Source organism: Sitophilus oryzae, unplaced genomic scaffold, assembly GCF_002938485.1.
Source record: "Sitophilus oryzae breed Bouriz unplaced genomic scaffold, Soryzae_2.0 scaffold_177_pilon_pilon, whole genome shotgun sequence".
NCBI classification, from domain to species: domain Eukaryota; kingdom Metazoa; phylum Arthropoda; class Insecta; order Coleoptera; family Curculionidae; genus Sitophilus; species Sitophilus oryzae.
Window position 1 is genome coordinate 594,469 of NW_022146479.1, and position 27,579 is coordinate 622,047.

A 27,579-nucleotide genomic window follows, 5' to 3' on the forward strand; every position below is an offset into this window, starting at 1 on the left:
TGAGTAGTTTCCGTTTGGGTTTAACGCCCCAGAAGTGTTTACAAAAAAATAACTATTTTATTTTGTAGATTTTCTTGCAGTGGCGAAATACCCAAATAGGATTTTTTGGAGAGGTGAATCCGCCACATAGGTATAGACATTTTTATAAGGATACCGTTAGGCTGTCCATTTTTATAACGAGAAAACGTCAGTAATCGCGATAATTTAAAAACTCAACTTTTTAACACGTAACACGCGATAACTCAAGAACCACTTTAGTTATTGAAACTTTTTTTTATTAATATGAAGTTCAGAGCTTTTACAACATGTTTAAATGAGGAAAATTCGATAGGTATGTTTTCTTTCAAAAATGTTAAAAACCCCGTCCATTTACTTTTAGTGCACAGCAATTTTCAGCAATCATGTAACTTTTTTATTTGTAAAGATTTTCACATACTGTCTGCGAAGAAAATATAGCAGAAATATTAAGAAAGTTTTTGAAAAAAAAACTACAATCAATTATTTCTAATGGATTTCGAGATATCAATTTTTGAATTCAGAGTTCTAATAGCGCGACCACTGTCGAACACCACATCAATTCCACTGATTTTTCCAAAAGTGCAAGTGTTTCTACCATGCACTTAAAAATTTACAAGGTATAGAGAAAATTACGACTCGTTAATAAATAAACAAATAAAGTATCACGAGACGTAATTAAATCGTGAAGCTGAACGCATGATGTACACACTTTCCTAGAATTTTAAGTACTGATTGGGTCGACCGCGACGAAACTGCTAATCTCCTTCCACGTCTCTTAGCAATGTGCAGTTTCTCGGTTTATTTTATACATTTGGCAACGTTTTTACTGTTCTCTCTTTGTCTCTTTTTCTCTCGCATTGTACTCTTTTTACATACGGAAATATCGACCCAAAACTAACCTTTGCCAGTCCTTAGTATGCAAAATATAAAAAGCAACCCTCGTATCATCTTACATTTAATTAAATTTATCAGAAAAAAATCCTACCTTGAGTGGCGTGTCCACAAGCTGCGATTTGTTGAGGTTGTTGCGAGGTATTGACGCAAGCCTGCGGCTGATTTGACGTAATAAATGTTTGAGGTTGGTTGGTGAGCGGCGGTGGCGCCACTGATCCCGCTACAGTCAGAGAATCTGCTGAAAAGCAAAGTGGCATTTCAGTGACCACGTTCAGTGTATTATCTAAAAATCCACTACTTTAATTAAATGAAAAATAATTTTCAATGCACGTCGTCTGAATAACTGACAACTACCAGTGATCAGAATACTGTATTAAAAATAAATTTGCGCGATAGAAATAATATAGACTGCCTAAGTTTAAGACACATAAAGGGTAAATATTCTACTTCGTAATTTTGTAACCAATAGTCTTCAAATTCAACTATATAATCAATATCGTATCATCGGATATCGAAAGCATGAACGTCCAGCTTAGGCAGTCTATTAGATTCCCTCAGAAATAAAAAAGTGTACCAAGCTGTTGTTGTTTAAGGCTGTAGCCGGCTTGAAATCCTTGCACCCACTGGTCTTTCTGCATGCCACCTGCCGTCAAGTAGTGTTCGTAATTATACAGGGCGTGCACCGGTACTTGGCCGGACGTTGTTTGTGTTCCGGGCGCTCCTGTTGGCACTGCAAAGTATTCCACTCTAGAAAGATCTGCGGAAAGCACAAAAATCAAAATAAGCAATATTGTACAGGGTGGCTTAAATTCGACGCTTTTAAATGGAAACACCCTTTTCTATAGGAGATAGACGAAAATTAATATCGGTGTCTGGAGCTCAATTTTCATCAAAAACATGATGGTGAAAACCGCACATCAATATCTGTTACCGTTTCGAAGTTACGGGGTGTTTTTAAAAAATAGGCATTTTTAACAAATCGCTGTAACTTTTTTGCTATGGAAAATTTTGTATTTTTATGAAAACATTTCCAAAGCACCTTTTTACGTAGAATTTAATGGTTAAAGTATAATTTTTTTAAAATTAATAATTTAAGAGTTATCAACAGAAAAATTGATTTTTTATTTGGGACACCCTCTATATTTTAATTAACTGAAAAGAATTTAAAATTACCTTTTCAAAAATATAGCATACTTGATATTTTGTTATAATCCCCTTCAAAATACAGAATTTTTAAAAGTTCGCCACTTTTAACTAGTAGGCTTTGGACCCCTTCTTGATGATATGCCCTTAATGGAACTGGAAAACATATTTTTCCAGCAAGACGACGCACCGCCTAAGAACGCTGAAGTTATCAGCAAATTTTTGCAGCCAATTTCAAGAATAATTGAATAGCTAACCAAGATCCCAGCCGTTGACCGTCGAGGTCGCCTGACTTAGTGCCCATGGATCTAATCCTATGGATATATTTGCGGAAGAATAAAGGTTCCTTATTCTTCCGTATAATCTACACAAGAATTAGAAATACTTAGCAGTTATGAGAGGATATCTTTCAACCTTACTGTGTTAATGAATTCCGCGAGAAATGTTTAAAAACTGCCTCGTCTGTCCATAACAGAAGACGGTCGATATGTCGAACACCTGTAGCAAAATGTCATGTCATGGTGTGCGGTTTGCTATTTATTTTTATTGTTATTAGATATAGTTTAAATGTGTTGATGTTGGTTAAATATATTTTAAATTGTAATAAAACTGTGGATCTCTTATAGCAAATATTATTTTCCTTTTAATTGATGCTCACAGCTAGAATTTTTTTGCATTACAGCCGGTGCCGTTCAAAGCCTACTTATTTAAAGTGGGCGAATTTTTATATACTCTATATCTCGAAGAGGAATCGAGCAAAATATCAAGTGTGTTATATTTTTGGAAAGGTAATTTTAAATTCTTTTCGATAAATTAAAAATATACAGGGTGTCCCATATAAAAAATACAAATTTTCTGTTGATAATTCTTAAATTATTAATTTTAAAAAAATTATACTTAACCATTAAATTCTGCGTAAAAAGGTGCTTTGGAAATGTTTTCATAAAAATACAAAATTTTCCATAGCAAAAAAGTTACAGCCATTTGTTAAAAATGCAAATTTTTGAAAAACACCCCGTAACTTCGAAACGGTAACAGATATCGATATGCGGTCTTCACCATCATGTTTTTGACAAAAATTGAGCTCCAGACACCGATATTAGTTTTTGTCTATCTCCTATAGAAAAGGGTGTTTCCATTTAAAAGCGTCGAATTTGATCCACCCTGTACACGCCCTAACAATAAATATGTTGTTACTATAGGTTTGCTCCAACCCGCCGCAGAACCGTCACCGAACCATCACGCTTGTAATTCAAATGTGTTCCAACCGAGATTTGACGGTTATCGGACGATCCTATTTGCGTACCAACCTACCTTGGGATCGTTTAGTTACGATTTCAGAACGGTAATTTCGGTACATGGTTCAAATTGAGAACTGTTTGGGTTGACTTGCGCATTAAAGCATACTGTCAGGGATTATCTATTTTTAACAGCATATTCTGGTCCGGCGTCAGGCTGATGCTTCTGTCTTAGTTATTTTTTACAAATTCGAATACGTGTGCGTTATACTTTTGCTTGTGAATTTGTGTGGAGAAAATCGTTCCGAAATTTTAATTAATTTTTTATTTATAAAATAATGTTCAAAGATTCTACCACTGCAATGAAATAACAGGAAATTACACATAACAGGATCACAAAAGAGATAGGCAAGTGAGTTAGTGAGTATACAGTTGAAACAACACTTACCAACAATTACTGGATTCTGATTCTCCACTTCAAGAATAATTATTATTATTGCAAATTGCAAACAAAAATAATGGGGTTATGTTGTGAAATTCTAAACAAAAACAAAAAAACGATCGATACACCTTTGACGGTCCCGAAAACCATCCACAAAGCGTTCCAACGTTGATACTTTTTGCACCGTCACGAAACTATACGAAGTCCGCGCATGCTAACAAAGTGCAAGAAAACCGATTCGAGTACGATTTCGAAACGATCCCGAAATGCTGGTTGAAACAAACCTTATATTTAAACTTGTTGTTTTTTATTGTAAAAAACAGTAAATTAAATTTAATATTATTTTTCACTAGTGTATACTAACGCCTAAAAGTACTGACGTCACTTATGATCATTTAACGGTATAAGCAACAGAGGGCGTCACTAAAGTTCCACAAGTAAGGTTAAAGGCGCTATTACTATGAATTTAAAAAATTTTTAATTTTGATTATTTCATCTTCCTTAAAAATTAAGACAAAAATTAAAAAATACAGGATACATAAAACTGTTAAACCACCAGATTTAAAAAGATATAGGATTGTAAATCTGACAATAATTATCTATGACCGCAAATGTATTGTCGAGCAGTGTATTTTTCGGAAAATTTAACGTACCGGAAGTTCCTGTTGCTGCAGCCGCAGCCGCCGCCGCAGCCTGAAGGTCGGCTTGCTGCGCAGCTGTCAAAGAGGCAATCATAGTCTCGTCTAAAGTACCTGGGTAAGGTTGTACCTCCAAAGTTTGTACCACATCGTCGGGAAAGTCTTTGTCTGTTAATTCTAATTTTGTAACTTTGCTCTGAGAATTCTGATCTTGTTGAGTAGGGTCGTACACCTCCAAACGTGATTTTTGCTAAAAAGACATTGTTTTTAAAGTAATTCTTATAGTGGGTGTGTGTGGTATAGGGTGTCCCATTTTCAATGTTTTATGGGATTTTACATGTAAGAGTAGAGATACAAAGATGCGATTTTCACATCAATATGCTACTTTTTTATGAAATTAAAGATACTACATACAGATTATTCCAATCCCTCTTAGTTCCTGAAATACAGGTTGAATTTGAAATTATTATATTGGCTCCCTTCATATCATTGTTATCCTATAACTTGTCGAAAAGGTGAAAACTGCGTTTGAAGCACCTTTAGTTTCATAAAAAAGTAGCAAGGTGATGGGAAAATCACATCTCTATATATCTAGGTGCTTAGAAACTAGAAATCCTGTAAAACACACAAAAATGAGATCTCATATATAAAAAATATTTAAACTTACAGGAGAACCAACCGTAGCCGCCCGAATGAACGGAATCGACGTATTATGGATCTGCTGTAAAATGGACGCGGTCAGAAGACTCTCTTGATCATCCTTCAAAAACGTTACATCCAAATCTTGAACGTTGAGAACGTCAGAGGGAACTGAACCACCGTCCACTTTCTGAAATTGTACGCCAGGTTGATTTTGTACCGTTCTTTGTTGCGGTTGGCTTGGTTGTTGGGGCAGTTGTAGTTGTCGAAACATTTGAACCTTTTAGAAAATGTTAAAAAAATAAGTAAGGGTAAATTTACAATTATTTATGATAACTTTTAAGAGTTATTTATTTCAATAATGATTAGAGAATTAAATAACAAAAAGTTTAATTAAAAAACTAAATTAATTAATTTGTAATATGTCCATTTGTATAAAAATCACAACTTAACAATCTAACCGAATTCAACAGCCGAAAATAGAAGAATTTTTAATTTCTTAATTATATTATGAATTATTTACAGAAACAAGTAAAACATTATACCGGGTGCGCCTCAAAAGTGGCTCACCCCTATAACTTTGATTTTTTCAGATAAAACAACGAGATTTGGTATGTTTATGACATAAATCTGGATTGATTGACATATTCAATTGTTTTCGGTCACTTCCGGTTTCACCGAAAGTGGCTACAACTTTTGATTTTTAAATGGGACCCTCAGTATTTTTTTACTTTATTCCATAGAAAATGACACTCTGAATAGAATGACATATCATGTCAACTTTTGACATTTTCGCATATGGTTTATTTGAAATTGTAACCTGCGGTTCATAACGACAATTTGACTCTAAATACCAAGTGTGTGGTATCAAATTATTCATAAAAAATGTTTTTTTCAAATATGCTAATGAGCCACCCTCGTTCCATTTGAAAAAATTGATATATAATTAAAAATACGATTTGGGCATCTTTTAACTGGCTAGGACAAGACACTAAAAACATTAGAAAATCAAAATATTTTTCCAAGGCTCCTTGATTAAAAATTAGTGTTTTTAACACAGCCATGGCACTCTAGATTGAAATTTAAAATGCAATTTGTTTTTGAGCGAATATGTCAAAAGTTGACATATGATGTCATTCGATTCAGAATGTCATTTTCTATCGAATAAAGTAAAAAAATACCGAGGGTGTCATTTAAAAATCAAAAATTGTCATCGTTTCCGGCGAAACAGGAAGTGACCGACAACAATTGAATACGTCAATAATTCCTAATTTGTCATATACTAACATACCAAATCTCGTTTTTTTATCTGAAAAAATAAAAAAGTTATAGGGGTGAGCCACTTTTGAGACGCACCCGGTATAACAGATAAAAATGTCATTAAATAAAATGTGTTGCGACAAAAATATTCATAATTTAATTAAATATATAATCATTATATGTACAATAATCTTTAATAAATATGTAAAAGCGGCAGCCTAGCATTCTCTGTTTACACCTGGTTTGTATATCTTGGGTACGTTAGTTTTGTTCGTCAAGGTTCGTCTATTTGTATTATTTGTCACAAATTACTGCCGTGTGTTAATTTTTTTTTGTAAACTTTCAAAAGGTGGTTAAAAACAGTGAAAATATTCGAAAATATTAATGAAAGTACCTGCTGGTCTCCAAAGATGTTGAACGTTTTCGGAGGCGAGGGACTAGTCTGTGGTTGAGATTGGTTTAGATTTTGCGCGTTCTGATTGGTCACCTGAGTGCTGCTAGGCTGTGGCTGAGCGTGTTGCACTTGCTGCTGTTGCTTTCTAATGTTTTTACCTTCTTTTTTGATCGGTTTAACCTTGGGTCTATCGTTAATAGCGGTGTTCTAAATAACATACCAGATTAATATAATATCTTGTAGTATTTTGAGTCTATTATAAAATATTTAGTAATAAGAATGATTAAAAATACAACTTTTTTTTAACGTTTCTACAGAAACAACACTATTTTCATCTAACACGTAGACTTGTATAAAACTAGAGTAATATACATTGATTTGTTTTAACCCAAAATATACAAGGAAAACATAAACACACTGTTTATTACAATCTGATTTAGCCAGACTTAAATAATCCGATTTGCAAGGTTTGATAACGCCATTTTAATCATATCATCTCCTTTAGTTTACAAGATCCCTGTATTGTGCATTCTTGTATGGGACACCCCCTCTTATAAGGGTTGTGTATGTTACAATAAAAGCTGGAAATCAGTGATTGTTAACAATTACTAGTAAAAGCTCACATTCACCGATTTGCTAAGACTACGTCAGTAAAAGTACAACAGCTATTTTTGAAACCAAATTTTACTAGTGAATGCTAGCATTCCCTGGACGCTAGCAGTGAGTTTGAAAGATTCAGTTAGCGTGGTTGCCATATATTGTAAAATATAAGGATAAATAAGGATAAGTTGAATAATAGGCAATATCAGGATAACATTAAATTGGGCTAAACGTTAGCAACGTTGCTGGCGTAAATTCGCTTTTTTTTGTAGTTATGTATAATTGTTTTGTTATCGTTGTAAAAAGTGCTGTGTGGTATTTTCCCTATGGAAGAAATTTTCTGTGAAAAATTAAGGTAAACTAGGCACTCGCAAGAATGTAGTAGTGCTTGTTATTCGCTTTTGCAATATAATGAAGTCATAGCAAAAGTTAAGCGTGCAAGAGAAAAAGATATTAAGGAACCATGAACTTATTAAACGTTTTGATATACTTGAAGTAGTGGGTTTGAAAAATCGAATAACTCCCGTTGAAGAAAATTCGGGCATACTTTTATTTTGTTCACGATGAAGAACTTTATTTAAAAAAACCTTGTACCAATAAGTTTTTTTAATTGTTTTGTACGCTTTAAAATGTTTACTATGTTATCCCTTTTAATATTTAGAAGGTTATATCGTTATTTACTATAAATGTTAATAAATATACTACAGAAGTATAAATTGTAATTTTAAGATATCTGGATCAGCTTGAATATTGAGGTGATCCAATATTCTTCCAAGTTTTATTTGTTCTAACTGCCACCAACACTCTTCCCCACCACACTCACCCTGTACAATAGAATAACTTTTACTGGCAACCTTTAGTAAATGTTACTACTAGTGAATGTTAGAAATTACTAGGAAAAGTCGACAAATCTCTTTAAAATTGTCCAATGAGTAATTGCTAGCACTTCCTAGTGAATGTTAACAATCACTGAATTTTCGACTTTCACTGTTACGTATAATATACGATCGTCGTTAATAAACTTTTTTAATAAATGGCAACCTAGCATTTATCTACTTGCATCTAGTATATCTTGGGTACCCACGTTTCGTAAGATTTATCTAATTTCAATTATCTGAAGCTTCTTACCTGACTGACTTCGGCAACGCTCTGAAACTTGATAGGTTGGGCAGTGAGTGCGGACGCGGGTACCAAAGTCCCCAATCCGGGTGCCGCGGGCGCCGAAACCACGCCTCCGTTCGCCACAGTGGCCGTAGGCGTGCCCAGCGACACGCCCATGGGAGCTGAGCTAACCGGCATGGGCGTGAAGTAGAAGGTGGGCGCGGCAGTTTGATTCGCCTGCGCTTGGCTGGCAGGCGCCGCGAACTGGGGAGACGTCTGTTGAGACAGAGGCGTGCCTATGCCGGCGTAGAACGGGACTTGGTGCGAAGGTTGAGGCGACGCACCGGAAACGTTGCTGTAACCGAGTCCTACGGGAAAAAAAAGGTCTTATACAGTCTGTTGCCAACATGAACATAGGAAATCCCATGTAAATTTTAAAAATGAATAAGTTTTCCCTATATTATTTTATAGAAAAAAGTATTTGAAACTTTTTAAAGGGCTCCTTAAAATAAAGCAAATTGTTCATTTTAAAGGGCTCCTTAAAATAAAGCAAATTGTTCATTTTAAATAGCTTCTACAAATTCCTTTTAAAGTATACTAAGGACTGGCAAAGGTTAGTTTTGAGTTGAGATCCGTATGTAAGAAGAGTACAATGCGTTTATAATGTACTGAATAAAGATAAACAGTAAAAACGTTGCCAAATATATGAAATAAACCGAGAAACTGTGCACATTGCTAATAGACGTGGAAGGGGATATAGCAAATTCGTTGCGGTCGACCTAATCAGTACTTAAAATTCTAGGAAAGGGTGTACGTCATGCGTTCAGCTTCACGATTTAATTACGTCTCGTGATACTTTATTTGTTTATTTATCAACGAATCGTTCTAATTTCCCCTATAGCTTGTCAATTTTTAAGTGCAAGTTTGAAACACATGCATTTTTGGTAAAAATAAGTGGAATTGAATTTGTGTTCGACAGTGGTCGCGCTATTAGAACTCTGAATTCAGAAATCGATATCTCGAAATCCATTAGAAATAATTAATTGTAGTTTGTTTCAAAAACTTTCTTAATATTTCTGCCATATTTTCTTGGTAGACAGTATGTGAAAAATCTTCATAAATAAAGAAGTTACACGATTGCTGAAAATTGCTATGCACTAAAAGTAAATGGATGGGTTTTTTAAAAAAAAATTAATGGCAAAAAACAAGCCAATCGAATTTTTCTTATTTAAACATCTTGTAAAAGATCCGAACTTCAAAATAAAAAAAAAGTTTCAATATCTAAAGTGGTTCTTGAATTATCGTGCGGTATATGTGTTAAAAAGCTGGGTTTTTAAATTATCGCGATTACTGACGTTTTCTCATAAAAAAATGGACACCCTAACAATATCCTTATAATTCCATTTCAGATGCTCAGAAATATATCTAATGATTGTATTTAGTTATCTTTTAAAAATAAGCAGTTTGCGACTGTGATTTTACTTTACTTGAAAGGGAAAGGCGTACCGAAGAAATGTGGCAACGCCGCAACAGCACACCGTCGCATTTCTATTAGTCCGACTTAATAAGATCCCTATGCGATTTTTCACACATGTAAATACCAACCCAAAAGTATGAGTTGCCAGCACAGTATGCTACTTTCAAATTCAATTTTTTAAAATTGTGTATTTCTCATAACTCAAAAACGAGTTCATATAAATTATTATTCAAAATGAACAATATGCTTCATTTTAAGGAGTTCTTTTAAAAGTCTCAAATAATGTTTTCTCTGAAATAATATGGGGAAACCTTATCAAGTTAAAAATGTCGTTTTAACAGAACGTCAACGGTTTCTTGTAGACGTATCTGTTTTAAAGAACTAAAGTGTTCTCGAATAGTTGAATTTAAATACTTTAAATAGTTTTTTTCTTTATTCTTTGTATTTTTTTGCTTCCGACGACGGAAAGAGATAACTTTCCGAAACGTTAAGCATTTTTTTTTCTTTGTTAGGCAAATTTGTATTACTGTAAACATAACTTCTGACAAGCAGCGTCCGTTTAGGTTTAACGCAGAAGTGTTTACAAAAAAATAATTATTTTATTTTGTAGATTTTCTTGCAGTGCAGTGGCAAAATACCCATAAAGGATTTTTTTGGAAAAATGGGGAAACCTTACTCATAATTTTTAAAATTTACATGTGACTTCCCATGTTCAAGTCGACGATGCAACACAAACTATAGAAATTTTCTTTAAAAAATACGTTCCATTAATTCTAAACATATCAAAGCCGGGTCTTACCTTGCTGTTTTTGCTGCTGTTGGATGGCCAGGTCAAAGTTGAGCACGGGAGCCAGGGCGGTGGGAGCGGTGGTCGCTTGGAGCGCGCACTGTTCCTGAGGGATTTGGTATTGGAACACGTGCCCGTGACCGGCCGCAGCAGCAGCGGCCGCCGCAGCTGCAGCTTGCTGCTGCGCCGCTTGTTGTTGCTTCCCGTGAAGCTCGCGTTCCACACGCTGAAACGAAATAGTTGTCTTATAACAGTCTACAGACAATTCTATTTCCGAAAACTCAATGTAATTCATAAGGAACCGTTAAGTGAGAGTCGGACTCGCACACCGAGCGAGGGTTCCGTACAAGCTTGTAGGTACATATTATATAGTTCCCTATACGGGGTGTCCCAGAAATAAGTGCAAGTATTTTAACTGGTAGTATAATTCAACCACAGAACACACCTATGAGATTTTTTTCGCGAAAAAAAAATTTGAAAATTCGAAATTTTTTGAAAAAATTTTTGGAATTTTTTTCTAGTTTTTGGCAACATAGGTATTAGATTAAATTTACAAGAAAGAAAATCCAGAAAAGATGGTTCTCAAAATTTCAGCAAAAAATCTTTTTTTTTTGAAATTTTCAAAGTAAAATAACTCTGTTATTTTGTTCTTGGATTTGAAAAATGATAAAGATATATTTCTTTTATCGAGATCTACCACCCCTTAAAATACTTGCACTAATTTCTGGGACACCCCCGTATAAAGAACGTATATGGAGTGATCAGATTAAAATGAGTCAAGTCCAATTTCCTATATTTTAAGATAATGGTCTTTATACGTTTATAAAATATTGTTTTTTTCCAGTAGAGAAATGAATCAAGTCATACTTCACGCATTAAGTAGCTATATTCTGTTCATTCGCTGGTTTTGGGAAATGCTGTCAACACGAACAGCAGAGGCTCAGATGGGCACCTGTAGCTGTTAAAACAACGCAAGGAACTCCACAAGGAGGAGTAACCTCCCCTTTGCTGTGGAGCTTGGTGGTAGATGAACTACTAGACGAATTAACTCTAGCGGGAATACACTGCATTGGGTATGCAGATGACATAGTCATGATCGCTCGGGGGAAACATGAAGGCACCTTGTGTGATATTATCCAAAGAGGACTCCGTATCACTGAGAGATGGTGTAGAACTGTCGGGCTGAGTATCAACTCAGACAAAACCGCGATAGTGCCATTCACCAGAAAGCGAAGTCTGAAAAACTTGAAAAGAATCCAACTAGATGGAAAGGAAATACTGCCAACACAGGAACCGAACTCCTGTGGAACAGGCATATTAAGAACACTACCAGCAAAGCCATAAAGGCTCTCATGATATGCAGAAGACTGGCCGGAAATAGATGGGGCTGCTCCCCTAACATTTTGCGCTGGATGTATACCATGATAGTAAGACCCATGATTACTTATGGAGCACTTGCCTGGTACACAAAACTAGAGTAACGGACGGCAAGGCTAAACCTATGCAAAGTCCAGAGACTAGCATGCGTTTGCATCACAGGAGCCATGAGAACCTGTCCAACAGCAGCAATGGAGGTCATTCTAGATCTAACACCACTGCACATTGTCATTGGTAGATATGCCAATGCGACAATGATTAGAATGGTCACTAACGAATTAGTACTGGGAGAATTGTCAGATCAGGGGCTTGGAACACCCTCATAAAGGAAATATCACTCCTGCAACTCCCAGTGGACGATATGCCAAGAACGTACAACTTTGAGAAACATATCAATGTAGTATTGAGCAATAAAATGGATTGGAAGAGCGAAACGCTTGCCCAGCAGTTAAAAGACCATACCATAACTTGGTATACTGATGCTTCCAAAACCAATACGGGAACAGGGATCGGAGTGGGCACTTACCCTAGTATCCTACAGGCAGAAATCTACGCTATCGAAAGATGCGTACAACTTATCTTAGATAGGAACTATCGGAAACAAGAAATAGCCATCTTGTCTGATAGTCAAGCAGCGTTAAAAGCGATCAACTTAGTATCAATCAATTCGAAATTGGTCAAAGAATGCATAGAGAAGCTGAATAAATTAGGCAAAGAAAACAAAGTCCTCCTACTCTGGGTGCCTGCTCACCAAGGGATAGAAGGCAATGAAAAAGCAAATAATCTAGCTAGGAAAGGAGCGAACACTCCACTAACTGGACCAGAACCGTTCTGCTTTCCAAGTGGTAACCAACTCAAGGCGGAACTCAAGAACTTGGAAGATTCCATCCGCAACCTGGAATGGAAATCTTGCAACGGTCTAAGACACTCGAAGAAGTTTCTGAGGGCTTATGATCAAGAAAAATCACAGATCTTCCTGGGTTTAAGTAAGAACAATCTTCGGATTGTCACGGGGTTTTAACAGGACACTGTCTCCTCAATGAACACCTCAGTAGATTGAAACTAAGAAGAAACGGCGAATGCAGATTCTGTGGGGAAGATGGGGAAACACCAGTACACCTCATCACTGAGTGTGCCGAGACGACAACCATTCGTGCCATGAATTTTGGTACGACTGATATTGGAGATGGAGAACTACCCTCTATAAAACCGTCCCAGATACTGGCTTTTGTCAAAGCCCTGGGACTGTATGATGAGTTACGACTCAAGAAAGGGGGACACAATGGATCTGTAAGGTCGCAGTGATTAACCCCCCTCCCACTCATTCTAAATTCTAAAAAATTCTATATCCTGTTCTGTTTGGTTTCTGAATATTCTGTTGATTCCTTTCAGAAGTGAAATGGATCAAGTCCACAAAATTTAACGCTGTGCGCGATTTTAACACACGTGCTAAAGGTTAGAGCTAAAAAAATATTTTTTGGTAAAATGGATGACAATGAAACAAAGTCTGGAACCATTTGCACCAAGTGAATCACATTATCAGCCATCTGAAAGGTCTGATTCTATCGATTCTGAAAGTATAGTTTGATTTATCATTATTTTCACTATTACTACATCAATAAGTTAGGCTGTTTATCTTACAATTACTTAGATATCCGACATGTTGTTGATCTAAATAAAACTGCAGGAGGAAGAAAAATCTTATCATTTCATATAGACGTAACGTAACACACTCTAAAAGGAAACACATGAAAGATCTTCTTCCCTTTATCCCGCCTATATACCCTAATTTTTATAAAAATTGAAGAAAACACTATTAATAGACAATGCGAAGTCAACAAATCCCTTAATGACAAAGAAGAATGTAACAATCGATGAACCAATTTATATCTAAAATTTCAAATATTTTCAGAGATAAAATGGTTCAAGTCCAAAAAAGTAAAACAAACATTCTTAAAAATGACCACAGTTGTATTTTGAGTTACTTTTAGTTTGCAAGTATACAATTTAAAATATAATAAAGCAGTGTGTTAAGTTTTCTTCTCCAGCTTGTTTTATTTTAAGTAAGTAACATAAAAAAACTTTTTAACTCTCATTTTCTCCATAATTATCTTCTAGGACTTGATCCACTTCACTTCTGAACTCCTCATATATCCTAATAGTTTTCCCTATACTTATAGTATAGTATAAGACTAAGTCAACGGAAAATACCCTATAAATTTTGATTCCCTTGAGAGAGTCGAAATATACGTTTTTGCGGCATAAACGGCCGTATCTTTTTTCACCTTAACTTAGAAGTTTGATTTGTTCACAGCTTCAAGAGACTGTAGACCCGAATAATATATAGTTTTAATTTCAACTTGACCCCTCCACGCGTTCCCGAGATAAAGAGTCTTAACAGACGGATGGACGGGAAGTGATCCTATAAACGTGTGTCCACACTGCTCGTGATCCTGCTCGCGCTCTTGCCTGTGATTGTGCTTGCGTTGCTTTCGCTTCCTGTTTATCGTGTTTCTCAAGATCTTTCGGCTCGCAAGCAGCGGCGTCCACATTGAAATGTAGCGCGTAAAACAAAGGAGACAAAGATTTAAAAAAGGCGGTGTTGGATGTCTAACAGACAGAATGTTTTTTAATAATTTTTATCGCATGTCCGCTACTGATTTTGAATGATTTATTAACTTAGTTGGCCCCCGTATAAAAAAAATACAACTCGAAGTGTATTTCGGTTACAGAAAAAGAAACAAACATCTCGCTCCAACTGTTTGCCATGTTTTTCGTGTTCCACGTGTCCGTTCGGCCTGCTCGCGAGCAATGTGCACGCACCTTAAAGTTTCCGTTTTTGTACGGTCGTAGTTTGGAGTACGGAACCCTAAAAAATGGTTTGTCAAAAGCTTGCAGTAGTGACTCACATGTAATTCCTCTAAAATCTGCTGTTTCTGGGTGTTGCCGTCCGGGTCGCTGCCGAACTGCTTCCGTTTTTTGATAAAGTCTATAAGGGTACTGTGAGGGTCTTCTTTGTTAAGGAACTCCATGGCCGCCGTGGCGTCCTCCTCGAAGTCGCTTAAGGGCGGCGTTCGTACTTGTTGGGCTTCGGCAGATGTTAACGCACCTGGAAATAGACATAACGTATAAATATACAAGTTAAATTTATTTGTACCATATTGTTATCAACTTGAATAAAATAGTTATTTATGTATTAAAGGAATAAAAACTCAAAATTTAAGTGAGGATGCAGTCAATAATCACCACACAGGCTAATAAAACTACTTTTTCAAATTTGTCAAGCTTTCGAGAATTTTATTCCCATATGTAATATACTGTTGCGGGCCGGTGTGGACTCGACCTAACCTCACAATATGGCCCGCCCTCGGATGACCTTAACATCGCATAGACACCGCAATGATTCATTCGTTCGAGAAGAATCGAGTCCCACTGGAATGGACGAGTACATACGAGAACATTCGAAAACCTTCTCTACGCACCTAACGATCTATGGACAATTCTAGAGTTCTTTACCTGCCGGTATAAAAACCGGCGGCCGTGGCCTACAGGGGGCAGTTATAAATATACAGTTGACGCGCTAAAATTCAAAATAAATTCTTAGTTATAAATCGTTTGTAAATAGTTCTATAAGTCTTTTATCGTTATTATTTTTGTTAATTAGTGTTAAATAAATAGTGTTTAAATAAATTGTGACTTTCTATCCACACGGAACCGACGAAAAAAACGTAACAATTGGTGTCAGGTGTGGCGTGTGTGATAAGAAAAATAAAAAGACTAACAATGGCTCCGAAGAAATTGTTGAAAGACTTGAAAGTGTCCCAACTGAAATCCATATTGGAAGAGAGAGAGTGCGAGACAGATGGAAAGAAAAGTATTTTGCAAACCAGACTGAGAGACGTTTTGAGGGAGGAAGGCGAGGATCCGGACACATTTTGCTTTGAGTTCGAAGGTGACCTTGACTCGTGCCTACAAAAATTAGAAGATAAAATGACGGAAAACTCTCAAAAATTAGAAGACAGTTTGAATGACAAATTACAGAAAATTCCCGGAGAATTGCAAGACAATTTAAACGGCAATTTGAATAATTTAGAAGATAAAATCAGTGATAAAATGATGAAAAATTCCCAGGATTTAATTAATATTTTAGAAGATAAGATCGCAGAAAATTCTAAAGATATACAGGCCAGCTTTAATAATAAAATACAGGATTTAGAAGAAAAGATAATAGATACACAAGATAAAATAACAGAGATTGAGGAAGATGTAAATAGAAAAATCGAAATTTTAAAACAAGAAATAGAAAAGGCCAATTCACCAAAATGTCAAGAAACATCGGAGGCACCGAAACTAGTCGAAAATAAGTATATCTCAAAGTCAGTTATTAAGCCTCCACAGTTTGACGGAAAAACCGCTTGGGCCAATTATTTTTGCCAGTTTGAGGCCGCTGCGAGAGCGAACGGATGGACAATCGCTGAAAAGGCTACCGCTTTGACTGTTGACTGCGAGGAGATGCGACTGATATCCTGCAGACACTGTCACCATCGGAACAGGGAGATTATCAGCAATTGGTACGACATTTAGAAATGAGGTACGGCCAAGCTCATTTGGAACATGTCTATCATTCACAGCTAAAAAATCGCATTCAAAAGTCAAATGAGTCTCTGCAGGAGTTTGAAGCCGACGTAGCCCGCCTGGTTCGCCTTGCGTATCCTGCTACGCCCGAGAATGTTATGGAGCGGTTGGCAGTACAGACATTCTCCGATGGCTTACGTGACAGGGAGACAAGGCAAGCGCTTCTTCTAGCCCACCCAACGCGCTTGGTGGATGCTTTAGCACGTGCCCTAGAATTTGAGGCCGCGAAACAGTTCTCGGTCTCTAGTGAGAGTACGGGCGGTCAACCAATGTTCCGACAAATCCGTGGAAAGCATTGTACGGAAAGTCATGGAGGAGTACATGGGCAAGAAAGGACCGACTTGTTGCTGGAATTGCGGCCAGGCAGGACACGTAAGAAGTCACTGTCAAGAAAAAGACGTGGACTCGGTTTCGCCAAGTGTCGAATCAAAGGGACACATATGGAGCAGTACCCAACAGGTTCCAACGAAAACTGTTCAAGTCGCATCGCTACAACACAAGTTCAACAGCATTTTTGTGGCTAGTTTCGTGGATGGAGAGTTACGGACCATGCTGTTGGATACGGGTGCGACCAAAACGATCATCAGGCCGGATATCCTTAAAACATCAAAAAGGATTAAAACAACACAATGGCGACTACGTACAGCTACAGGAAGCTGCGCTCTCATCCATGGAGAGGTAGATCTTAATTTTGTTATCGGAAGCACCTGTTTTAATCATCGAGTGTTAGTAGCAGACATCGAAGATGAACTTATTCTCGGAATGGACATCGTGACCACTAGAGGTTTTGAACTAAACCTCAAACAAGAAATTTTGAAAATAAATGAAGAAGAAGTGGTTCTACATCGAAAATGTGAGGAGACGCTTCGCGTGGTAGTAGCAGAAGATGTTTCGATCCCTGAGCGCTGTGAGATATTTTTGGATGGTCGCCTGGAAGGTAAAACGAATAATGGGAGTATTATTCTGTTGGAGCCAAGGAACCATGACAGCGAAATAGGACGAGGGGTCGCTGTTGGAAAACCCCTGCTACGAGCGAAGAAGTCTGTACCGGTAAGAGTAATGAACACGAATTATCATTCTGTATCCTTGAAGAAGGGAACCCTGTTAGGGTACTGTTGTTCGGCCTCCTCAGTCATTCGAAGCGTGGAAGCCTCCAAAGTTTCGATTTCAAAAATTCCGGACAAAATGGTTAAGGAGTTAGTAAACGTTAAGGGATTATTTCCCGAAGATAGTAGAAAATTGAGAAACCTGATAATCAAGTATCAAGATGTGTTTGATAAAGGAGAAGCAGGACATAGAGGTCGTACCAATTTAGTACAACATAAAATTGACACCGGAGATGCACGACCAATCAAACAAAATCCGAGTAGACTGCCGCTCGCCAAACGTGAAGAAGCTGACAAAATCCTTCGAGAAATGAAAGAAGAGGGTGTCATCGAACCATCTAACAGCCCGTGGACATCGCCGGTAGTACTAGTAAAGAAGAAAGACGGTACCACCAGGTTCTGTGTTGATTATCGGCAACTTAATAATGTTACCAAGAAGGATAGCTATCCCCTGCCGAGGATAGACGATACTCTAGACAGGCTGGCGGGGTCAACGATATTCTCTACGTTAGATCTGAAGAGTGGATATTGGCAAGTCACATGGCGCCGAAAGACAGAGAGAAGACAGCGTTCTCGGTGGGCACCGGACTGTGGCAATTTACCGTCATGCCTTTTGGATTGTGCAACGCGCCAGCTACCTTTGAGAGACTAATGGAGTCTGTGTTAAAGGGTCTATCCTGGACTACCTGTTTAGTGTACCTGGATGACATCATAGTGGTTGGGAAATCCTTTGACGATCATCTGAAGAATTTGGAAGAAGTTTTCAAGCGACTAGGGAGCTCTGGTTTGAAACTTGGGACATGTAGTCTCCTCCCAAGGAGTTGCGGTAGATCTACAGAAGACCAAGACAGTGGAAGAGTGGCCAATACCTAAAGATAAACATGAACTACGAAGCTTTTTGGGACTATGCACATATTATCGCCGCTATGTACAGGGTTTCGCCACCATCGCAAAACCATTGACCAGACTTACCGAAGGCGAGAGGCGTTTCTCTTGGGACTCAGATTCTGACGAGGCATTCCGAAAATTGAAGAAGGACCTGACTAGTGCGCCCATACTTAGCTACCCTCTTGGCAACGGAAACTTTATATTGGATATCGACGCTAGCAATGTTGCGTTAGGCGCTATTCTGTCTCAGATCCAGGATGGTCAAGAAAAAGTCATTGGATATTTTAGTAAGACCTTGTCAAAACCGGAAAGGAACTACTGTGTAACCAGACGAGAATTACTAGCAGTAGTTAAAGCAGTGGAACACTTCTACAAGTATCTCTATGGAAGAAAGTTCTTGTTAAGAACAGACCATGCTGCTTTGAAATGGGTGTTGCAGTTTAAGAATCCTGAAGGGCAGGTAGCTAGATGGATTGAACAATTACAAGAATTTGACTTCGACACAGAACATCGAGCTGGGGCAATCCATTGGAATGCCGACGCACTTTCCAGAAGACCTTGCGCTAAGGACTGTAAGCATTGTTCCCGAGCAGAAGAGAAAGAAGTGAAACTCCTAAGAACAACTGTGGTTAATGATAGTTGGCAACCCGAAGATCTTGCAAATGACCAAACCAGTGACCCAGAATTAGGTTTAGTAATTAACTGGAAAAACACAGGCCAAAGACCAACGTGGGAAGAAGTTTGCAGATATTCGCCGAACGTAAAGTCGTACTGGGCCCAGTGGAATTCCTTGGTAATAGATAACGGACTACTTCGCCGTGTGATCGAGAGACCGGAGGGACAAGAAGAGAGGCAGATCGTCATTCCAAAGAAGAGGGGTCCCAGAAGTCTTGGAGGAAGTTCACAATGGAACCAGCGGAGACATCTTGGTGTTACCAAGACACTTGGCAAGCTGCGTGAACGGTTCTACTGGGTGAACTGCAAAGAAGATGTGAGGGCCTGGTGTAAGAAATGTGACATTTGCGCAGCCATTAATGGGCCACAAAAGCGTGGTAAAGCCCCTATGCGCCAGTACAATGTTGGTAGTCCCTTCGAACGAATAGCGATCGACGTGGCTGGTCCTTTCCCGGAGACGAACGATGGCAACAAATACATTGTGGTAGTAATGGATTACTTCAGCAAATGGGTCGAGGCCTACGCGTTGCCAAATCAAGAAGCGTCCACGATTGCTGATGCCCTTGTTAAAGAATGGATCTGCAGGTTTGGTGTTCCCATGGAGCTTCATTCAGATCAGGGAAGAAACTTTGAGTCCAATCTGTTCCAAGGCGTCTGTGAAGTCCTGAACATCCGCAAGACCAGGACGACTGCTCTACATCCACAATCCGATGGGATGGTTGAACGCATGAACAGAACTATCAACCGTTATCTGGCCAAAGTAGTCTCTGACCACCAAAGAGACTGGGACAAATTTCTTCACCTGTTCCTGTTGGCCTACCGTTCATCCGTCCAAGAATCTACAGGGCAAACTCCAGCCAGCATCGTTATGGGACGGGAAGTGCGCCTACCCTGTGATCTGAAATTTGGTTGCCGACCGGGAGAAGAAGTCGCCGGAGAAGATTATGTCCACACACTACGTCAAAGGATGGACGACATTCATCAGAGAGTCCGCCTAAATATTCAAAGTGCTAGTGACCGAATGAAGGAACACTACGACATTCAAGCTGAGCATGGAGGATACCAACCAGGGAAGTTGGTGTGGCTATATAACCCGCAGAGACGTCGTGGGTTATCTCCGAAGCTACAATCCTCGTGGGAAGGGCCATACGAAGTCATGGATAGAATTAATGACGTCGTATACCGTATCAGAAAATTGCCAAAAGGAAAACCGAGGGTAGTCCATTTCAACCGTTTGAGCCCCTACCAAGGCGAAATAGAAGATCGTGCTGGGACCGTGAGAACCTGCAGCTTTGATCCCCCTGATTCGGAGATGTCCTTTGACGATTTCATGGCCCGATACAACAGCAGTGAGAAGGCTCGCTATGGTGTAACCAAAGAAGATCAACGAGACCTCTTTTCCGTGCCTCCTGATTATTCGCTCGCTCATTGTGTGGCTCGAGATTTGCGGATGTCCAGAGGAATCGCTGCGACGTTCAATGAGAAGTTTGGGCGTGTCGGAGAACTACGCCGACAGGATCCAGAGGTTGGAAGCGTCTTGAGGCTAACCGACAATGCACATGGTCAAGCAAGGCACATCTTCTACCTGGTCACCAAGGAATGGTCCCCGAGTAAGCCGACTTATCTCAATCTATGGAAGACCCTGATTGAACTGAGAGAAGCCCTGCTAAACAACAACATTGCACGATTAGCCATTCCGAAGCTGGCGTGTGGACTCGATGGTTTGAGTTGGCGTACAATCCGGAACATGATTGAAGTCTTGTTCAGATTTACGGGAATCGAGATCCTCGTTTGCTGCTACAACCCAAAGCTGAGATCGGGAGAGAAAACTGTAGACTGCTATTTCTACCAGACTTCGCAATGTACCAGGGGCCAGCTTTGCAAATACCTTCATTCACCGTATACATCTCGGGACGAGCATGTACCTAAGAAGGGGGCAGTGTTGCGGGCCGGTGTGACTCGACCTAACCTCACAATATGGCCCGCCCTCGGATGACCTTAACATCGCATAGACACCGCAATGATTCATTCGTTCTAGAAGAATCGAGTCCCACTGGAATGGACTAGTACATACGAGAACATTCGAAAACCTTGTCTACGCACCTAACGATCTATGGACAATTCTAGAGTTCTTTACCTGTCGGTATAAAAGCCGGCGGCGGTGGCCTACAGGGGGCAGTTATAAATATACAGTTGACGCGCTAAAATTCAAAATAAATACTTAGTTATAAATCGTTTGTAAATAGTTCTATAAGTCTTTTATCGTTATTATTTTTGTTAATTAGTGTTAAATAAATAGTGTTTAAATAAATTGTGACTTTCTATCCACACGGAACCGACGAAAAACGTAACAATACCAAATACCATGTGAATGCGATAAATTTTACATTGGTGAAACATTTAGACCCTTAAATGTTAGAATTAAAGAACATAAAGATTATTTAAGAAAGGGAGATTTTCACAAATTTAAGATTTGTCAGCATTCATGGGACACAGGGCACAGAGTAGATTTTGATAACGCCAACTATTTTTCTTCAAATTTTTAATTTAAACCAGGTTTCTTTGAGAAGAATGGACGCCTTCTTTAGGCTCTATTTATGTTTAGTGTAACGTAAAAAAATAACAAACCCACCGTCAAACATCGCCCCGGTAGATCGACTCTTCGCCAACAATTTCCTTCCCTTCTGCTGTTGCTGGGACTGTTCGTTGCCTTGTCGTGGCGTCGTCTGCTGCACTTGCTGCTTAGGGCTGACCTCTATCGGCGGACTGTTTAGGTCCACCTGCTGCACGATGCGCACAGCTTCAGGTACTTCCTGGAGAACCGCTGCAGACGAAAGAAAAAAGATTGTAAGAGGTATCGGTATGAAACAATGGGCTAAATACATTTTGCAGTACAGTCAGAGCTGCAAGCTTTCGAAAACAAGTTTTGATTTAAATAATTTTAATGACCTAAGTCATTTGCAATTCAATCAAAAGTTGTAGTAATTTCGGGTGAAACAGGAAGTTACAGGGGTGAGGCACTTTTGAGAAACACCCGAAATGAAATTTATAATAAAATAATTAAGTTTAAATATAGTAAAACAATGGATAATAGCAAATACCTACCGGTAGGGGGTGAGAAGAAGTTTCCAGGTGCGGCGATAGCTGGCGCCATGGATCCGGCCGGTAGAGAGGCGTCCCTCGTTCCCACCTGTCCAGGCAACATTGCCAAGTTGGTGGCCGCGGTCGAACCCTGTTGCCCGCTCAGCAGCATCGAGTGAGGATAATCCAGCAAGAGCTGGACGACGTTGGTATGTCCTCCTTTGGCAGCTTCGATAAGCATGGTCGAATTATCCTGAAAACCAAACTGTTTGATAAGTTGTGCAAGGGTAGGCGATACTGCATTGCTTATCGTTAAAGACAGCTATAAAGAAGACAAAACTATTTACATTTACATGTCGTAAATGTCAATGTAAGTTTTTTAAACATTTTTTCAATTGGAGTTTTATGAATGGAGTGTTGTGTTTCCCATTTAGTTAGATGTCTTTAGTTAAGGTACATTCAGGCTGAGAGCGTCGAGACGCTAGCGCAACGCCAAACGCGACGCTGTCTGCCTGAACGGCCTAATTTAAGTAAAGTGAATTGATTCCATTTCGACAGGCGGGCGCGACGCAAACGCGACGCGACGCTCTCAGCCTGAATGTACCTTTATCCTTATTATATTATATTATATAAAACACTCTATACTCTCTATAATATAATAATAATACCATGCTGCTCTTACTTTTGGGTCGGTATTTATATGTGTGGAATGTGTAAATAGCACAGGGATCTTATTAAGTCGGAGTGAGAGAAATGTGACGGTGTGCTGTTACGGCGTTGCCACATTTCTCATGTACGCTTTTCCAAAAAAAAATCACGATCGCAAACCGCTTATTTTTAAAAGATTTTTTTTTCAAAAAGATAACTAGATGAAATCGTTAGATATGTTTCTGAGCATCTGAAATGGAATTATAAGGATATCGTTATGGTGTCCATATTTTTTAGCAATTTTCAGCAATCGTGTAACTTTTTTATTTTAAAGATTTTCACAAACTGACGGTGAAGAAAATATAGCAGAAATATTAAGAAAGTTTTTGAGAAAAAAACTACAATCTATTATTTCTAATGGATTTCGAGATATCGATTTTTGAATTCAGAGTTCTAATAGCGCGACCACTGTCAAAGACCAACTCAATTTCACTTATTTTTACAAAAAGTGCAAGTGTTTCTAACTTGCACTTAAAAATTTAAAAGCTATAGAGAAAATTACAACGACTCGTTAATAAATAAAGAAATAAAGTGTCACGAGACGTAATTGAATCGTAAAGCTCCCTTCTCTAGAATTTTAAGTACAAATTGGGTCGAACGGTCGACCGTGACAAATCTGCTGTATCCCCTTCCACCTCTATTAGCAATGTGCACAGATTATCTCTTTATTTCATACGTTTGGCAACGTTTTTACTGTTCTCTCTTTGTTCAGTACGACATTATAAATGCACTGTACTCTTCTTATATAAGGAAATCTCGACCCAAGACTAACCTTTGCCAGCCCTTAGTATATGTTATATATTATAATATAACGCTTCTCTCTTACCTTCAATTTGTGGTTGGGATCGGCGTTGCTCTTGAGCAGGAGCTCGACGACGGCTAGGTGTCCCCCGGCGCACGCCAATGAGAGGGGCGTGTGGTCGTTATTGGTGGTCTGCTTGCGCACGTTCGCCCCTTTCTTAATGAGGAACTCGGCGGTGCACAAGTGACCGGCGCGACACGCCTTCATCAGAGGCGTGCGGCCGCCTTCGGATTCGTGCTCCAAATCTCCTCCGTACTATAGAAAAATAATAAGGCTAATTGAATTGTATATAGTATATCCCCGGATTGTCTTTACAAGGATTTTTTTTATTATTGGCATTTTGAGAAAATTGCATTCTTCATAAACTAATTATTGATTAATTAATTTAATTCCGTTTATATTTCTCTAAATTTCCATACCATTTTAGAGAAAATTAAGAAAAACATGAAAATGTGGTTGAATTTTTTCCTAAACCCTCCCCTACCGGAAATTCCCGGTTCTTTTGAGATATCAAAGAACCGGGACTCCAAATTATTAATTCCCGGTTCTTTCGGTACCTTCGGGACTCGGTAACAATAGCTAAAAAATTATTCTTTTATTACGTGAGAAAGTAGTGATGCTATTTCTCATTGTTCTTGCTAATGTTTATTAGCAATTATTGAAGTTTAAATATGTTATTAGTACAATGTGTTGTTCAATGTATTAGTTATCCAATGAAAATCACCTAACCAATATATTACTACAAACATATTAATGTTAAAATTAAACTTGTTTTAAATTTAAAAAAAAGTTGTAGAAATGTTTGAAATAGATAATAATATAAAAATATGTCATTATATATTTTTTCCGCATTTCTTCCCATCAGAAGATTTTCAGATACAGAAGAATTGTTACTTACACGAAATGTGAAAATATTCTGTTTTCAAGCAAATTTTTACTTGATGATTAATTTTTTTTATTTTATTTTATCGTGATCTCATATTTTCCTAAACACATATCTGTGAAACTATGGCGAGTGTCAAGACTATACCACAGACTATACTTTGCCTAGTTATAGACCACGACTATACAGCTACGTCAGTGGTCACGGGACGCGAGAACAAGGTCATATCAAGTGGCAGAAAAAGAACAAAGGATTTGACAAGGAGTAAAGCTACTAGTTTCCTTATGCTATTGTAAAACGTACACTCACCTGCAAAAGCAACTCCGACACGTCGGTGTGTCCGTTTTCGCACGCGTACGTCAGCGCCGTATCGTTGGTCTGCGTGACAGCGTTGACGTTCGCACCGTACTCCAACAGAAAGCGCACCAGGTCGATGTGGCCCTCCTGCGCGGCCTCCATCAGCGGCGTGGAGGCGCCCAGTTCGATGTCGGCGCCGCCCTTGATAAGGATGTCGGCCACTTCCATAAAACCGCCGCAACAGGCCAGCGTCAGCGCCGTCTCTTGGGTCTCGTCCGTCTGAGCGTTAATATTTGCACCTGGAATAAAAATAGAGTATGTAGAGGATGTTTGGAGGAAGGTTTGGTACAATAATACATTACAATGGCCCAAAGCCTCCGAGTGAAGCCCAACCTAACTTCCCTTACTTATAACTATTTGGTGTTTGTAAGAAGTAGTTTTTTGCAGATGATTTAATTGAGGGGTTCAGAAGTGAACTGGATCAAGTCCTTGAAAATAATTATGGAGAAAATGAGTACATAACGTTTAACGCCTTGGGAGTAGCAAGGTACAGCTTGCCATGCTAGAGCTGTTCGGTATACAAGGAAGGTAATGTGGCTAGCACTACGCTTCAACCGCCTATTATTACCTCAGGATTGTGAATCCCAAGTACTCATTTAAGGCTGAGTCTACCTAGGTGCCCAAACTATTTTTATTTTAATAAAAAAGTTGACTGATGAAATGCCGGCTATCGGATTCAAACCCACAACCCTGAGACTACATAAAGCTTTATTATATTTTTAATTGTATAATTGCAAACTAAAGTAACTCAAAATACATTTTTAAGAATGTTTGTTTATACTTTTTTGGACTTGAACCATTTTATCTATGAAAATTTTGAAATTTTATATATAAATTGATTCATCAGTACATTCTTCTTCGTCATTAAGGGATTTGTTGACTTCACATTGCTTATTAATAGTGTTTTCTTCGATTTTTATAAAAAATGTAGTATATAGGCGGAATAAAGAGAAGAAGATCTTACATGTGTTGCCTTTTAGAGTGCGTTACGTTACATATATATGAAATGATAAGATTTTTCTTCCTCGTACAGTTTTATTCAGATCAACATGTCAGATATATAAGTATTAGTAAAAAAAACAGCCTAACTTATTGATGTAGTAATAGTGAAAATAATGGTAACTCAAACCGTACTTTCAGAATCGATAGAATCAGACCTTTCAGATGGCTGATAATCTGATTCATTTGGTGCAAATGGTTCAGACTTTGTTTCATTGTCACCCATTTTATCAAAAAAATATTTTTTTAGCTCTAAACTTTAGCACGCGTGTTAAAATCGAGCACAGCGTTAAATTTTATGGACTTAATCCAGTTCACTCTGAAAGGCTGCTTAATGCGTGAAGTATTTTTATAGTAGAAAATTAGACTTGATCCATTTTCATTCTGACCACGCCAATTATCTTAGCAAGAGAGCGGAAAGAGCTGATATCGGTGACCAAAAGACTAGGACATCAAGCGCAAAAAGTGTTTAATGAGAAGAAAACGAAGTTTATGGAGTGGTCAGATAGTGACTTTGAGAAGGGAAGATCTACAAATAGATTCTGAGAGAGGGAAACGATACAAGTTTGAGGAAGTAGATACATTCACATATCTAGGAACCATATCTCTAAGGAAATCAAATGTAACTCAGGAAATTGTGGCAAGAATAATGGCAGGAAATAGATGTGTTGCGCAATAATAGTGTAGATGTGCACTACAGAAAATTATTAAGAGTAATAACATCTCCAGAAGTTTAAAAATCAGAATGTACCAAACAATGATGCTGTACCAATAGTGTTGTATGCATGTGAAACGTGGACGTTCAATGCAACGAAAGTTCAAGGCTTGAGATTTGGGAAAGATAAATATCAAGGAAGATTTTTGAAGTAAAGAAGATAGACAATGTATGGACCAGAAGAACAAATGAAGAATTAAAGCAACTATATCAAGCACCGAGTATAACCGAGTGGTTAATAAAAAAGTTCACACTATAAAAGTTTTAGAATTTGGTTATAGAAATTACCTTGTCCTAAAAGGAGATGTACCATTTCCTCGTGACCTTCCCGCGCCGCCTCCATCAAGGGCGTGTAGCCCTCGTCGTTCACTTCTTCGATGTTGGCCCCCCGTTCGATCAAGAGCATGGCGAGATCTACGTGGCCGCCGCAGGCCGCTAACGTTAGAGGCGACTCAAAGCTGTCCGTAGGCATATTCACCTAAAACAATAAAAATATAACATGAAAACAACTGCCAACATAACAAATTTCAGATTATATTATACATCGAAAAAATAAACCGAAAAGACAATCTACGATAATTTTGACGAGGTCAAGCCCTAGACGTCATTACTTGGCCCGTACTCTATTTTTTACTGGTACACTTACTACCGTGTGACTTTAAGAATGTTGTAATTTATTTTTATATTGAGTAAAAATGATTTTTAAATGGTGAGTTTAAAAT

The 27,579-nt window shown here is 38.3% G+C and overlaps 1 protein-coding gene across 10 annotated transcripts in view; it reads right to left on the reverse strand.

The window, feature by feature from the left end:
- The window catches only part of LOC115882274 (ankyrin repeat and KH domain-containing protein mask), a 105,716-nt gene that overhangs the window by 16,201 nt on the left and 61,936 nt on the right, over positions 1–27,579 (reverse strand). For 9 of the 10 annotated variants that reach the window (XM_030900232.1, XM_030900224.1, XM_030900228.1 and 6 more), the window contains 13 exons: positions 27,146–27,335; positions 25,096–25,382; positions 23,928–24,158; positions 22,418–22,646; positions 21,945–22,136; positions 14,918–15,117; positions 10,644–10,857; positions 8,395–8,735; positions 6,667–6,873; positions 5,041–5,292; positions 4,389–4,623; positions 1,487–1,669; positions 1,004–1,150 (listed from right to left, as the gene is read on the reverse strand). In XM_030900232.1, coding sequence (XP_030756092.1) covers positions 1,004–1,150; positions 1,487–1,669; positions 4,389–4,623; positions 5,041–5,292; positions 6,667–6,873; positions 8,395–8,735; positions 10,644–10,857; positions 14,918–15,117; positions 21,945–22,136; positions 22,418–22,646; positions 23,928–24,158; positions 25,096–25,382; positions 27,146–27,335 — 2,908 coding nt within the window. The remainder of the gene's footprint in view (positions 1–1,003; positions 1,151–1,486; positions 1,670–4,388; positions 4,624–5,040; positions 5,293–6,666; positions 6,874–8,394; positions 8,736–10,643; positions 10,858–14,917; positions 15,118–21,944; positions 22,137–22,417; positions 22,647–23,927; positions 24,159–25,095; positions 25,383–27,145; positions 27,336–27,579) is intronic. The other variant, XM_030900223.1, reaches the window with a different exon arrangement.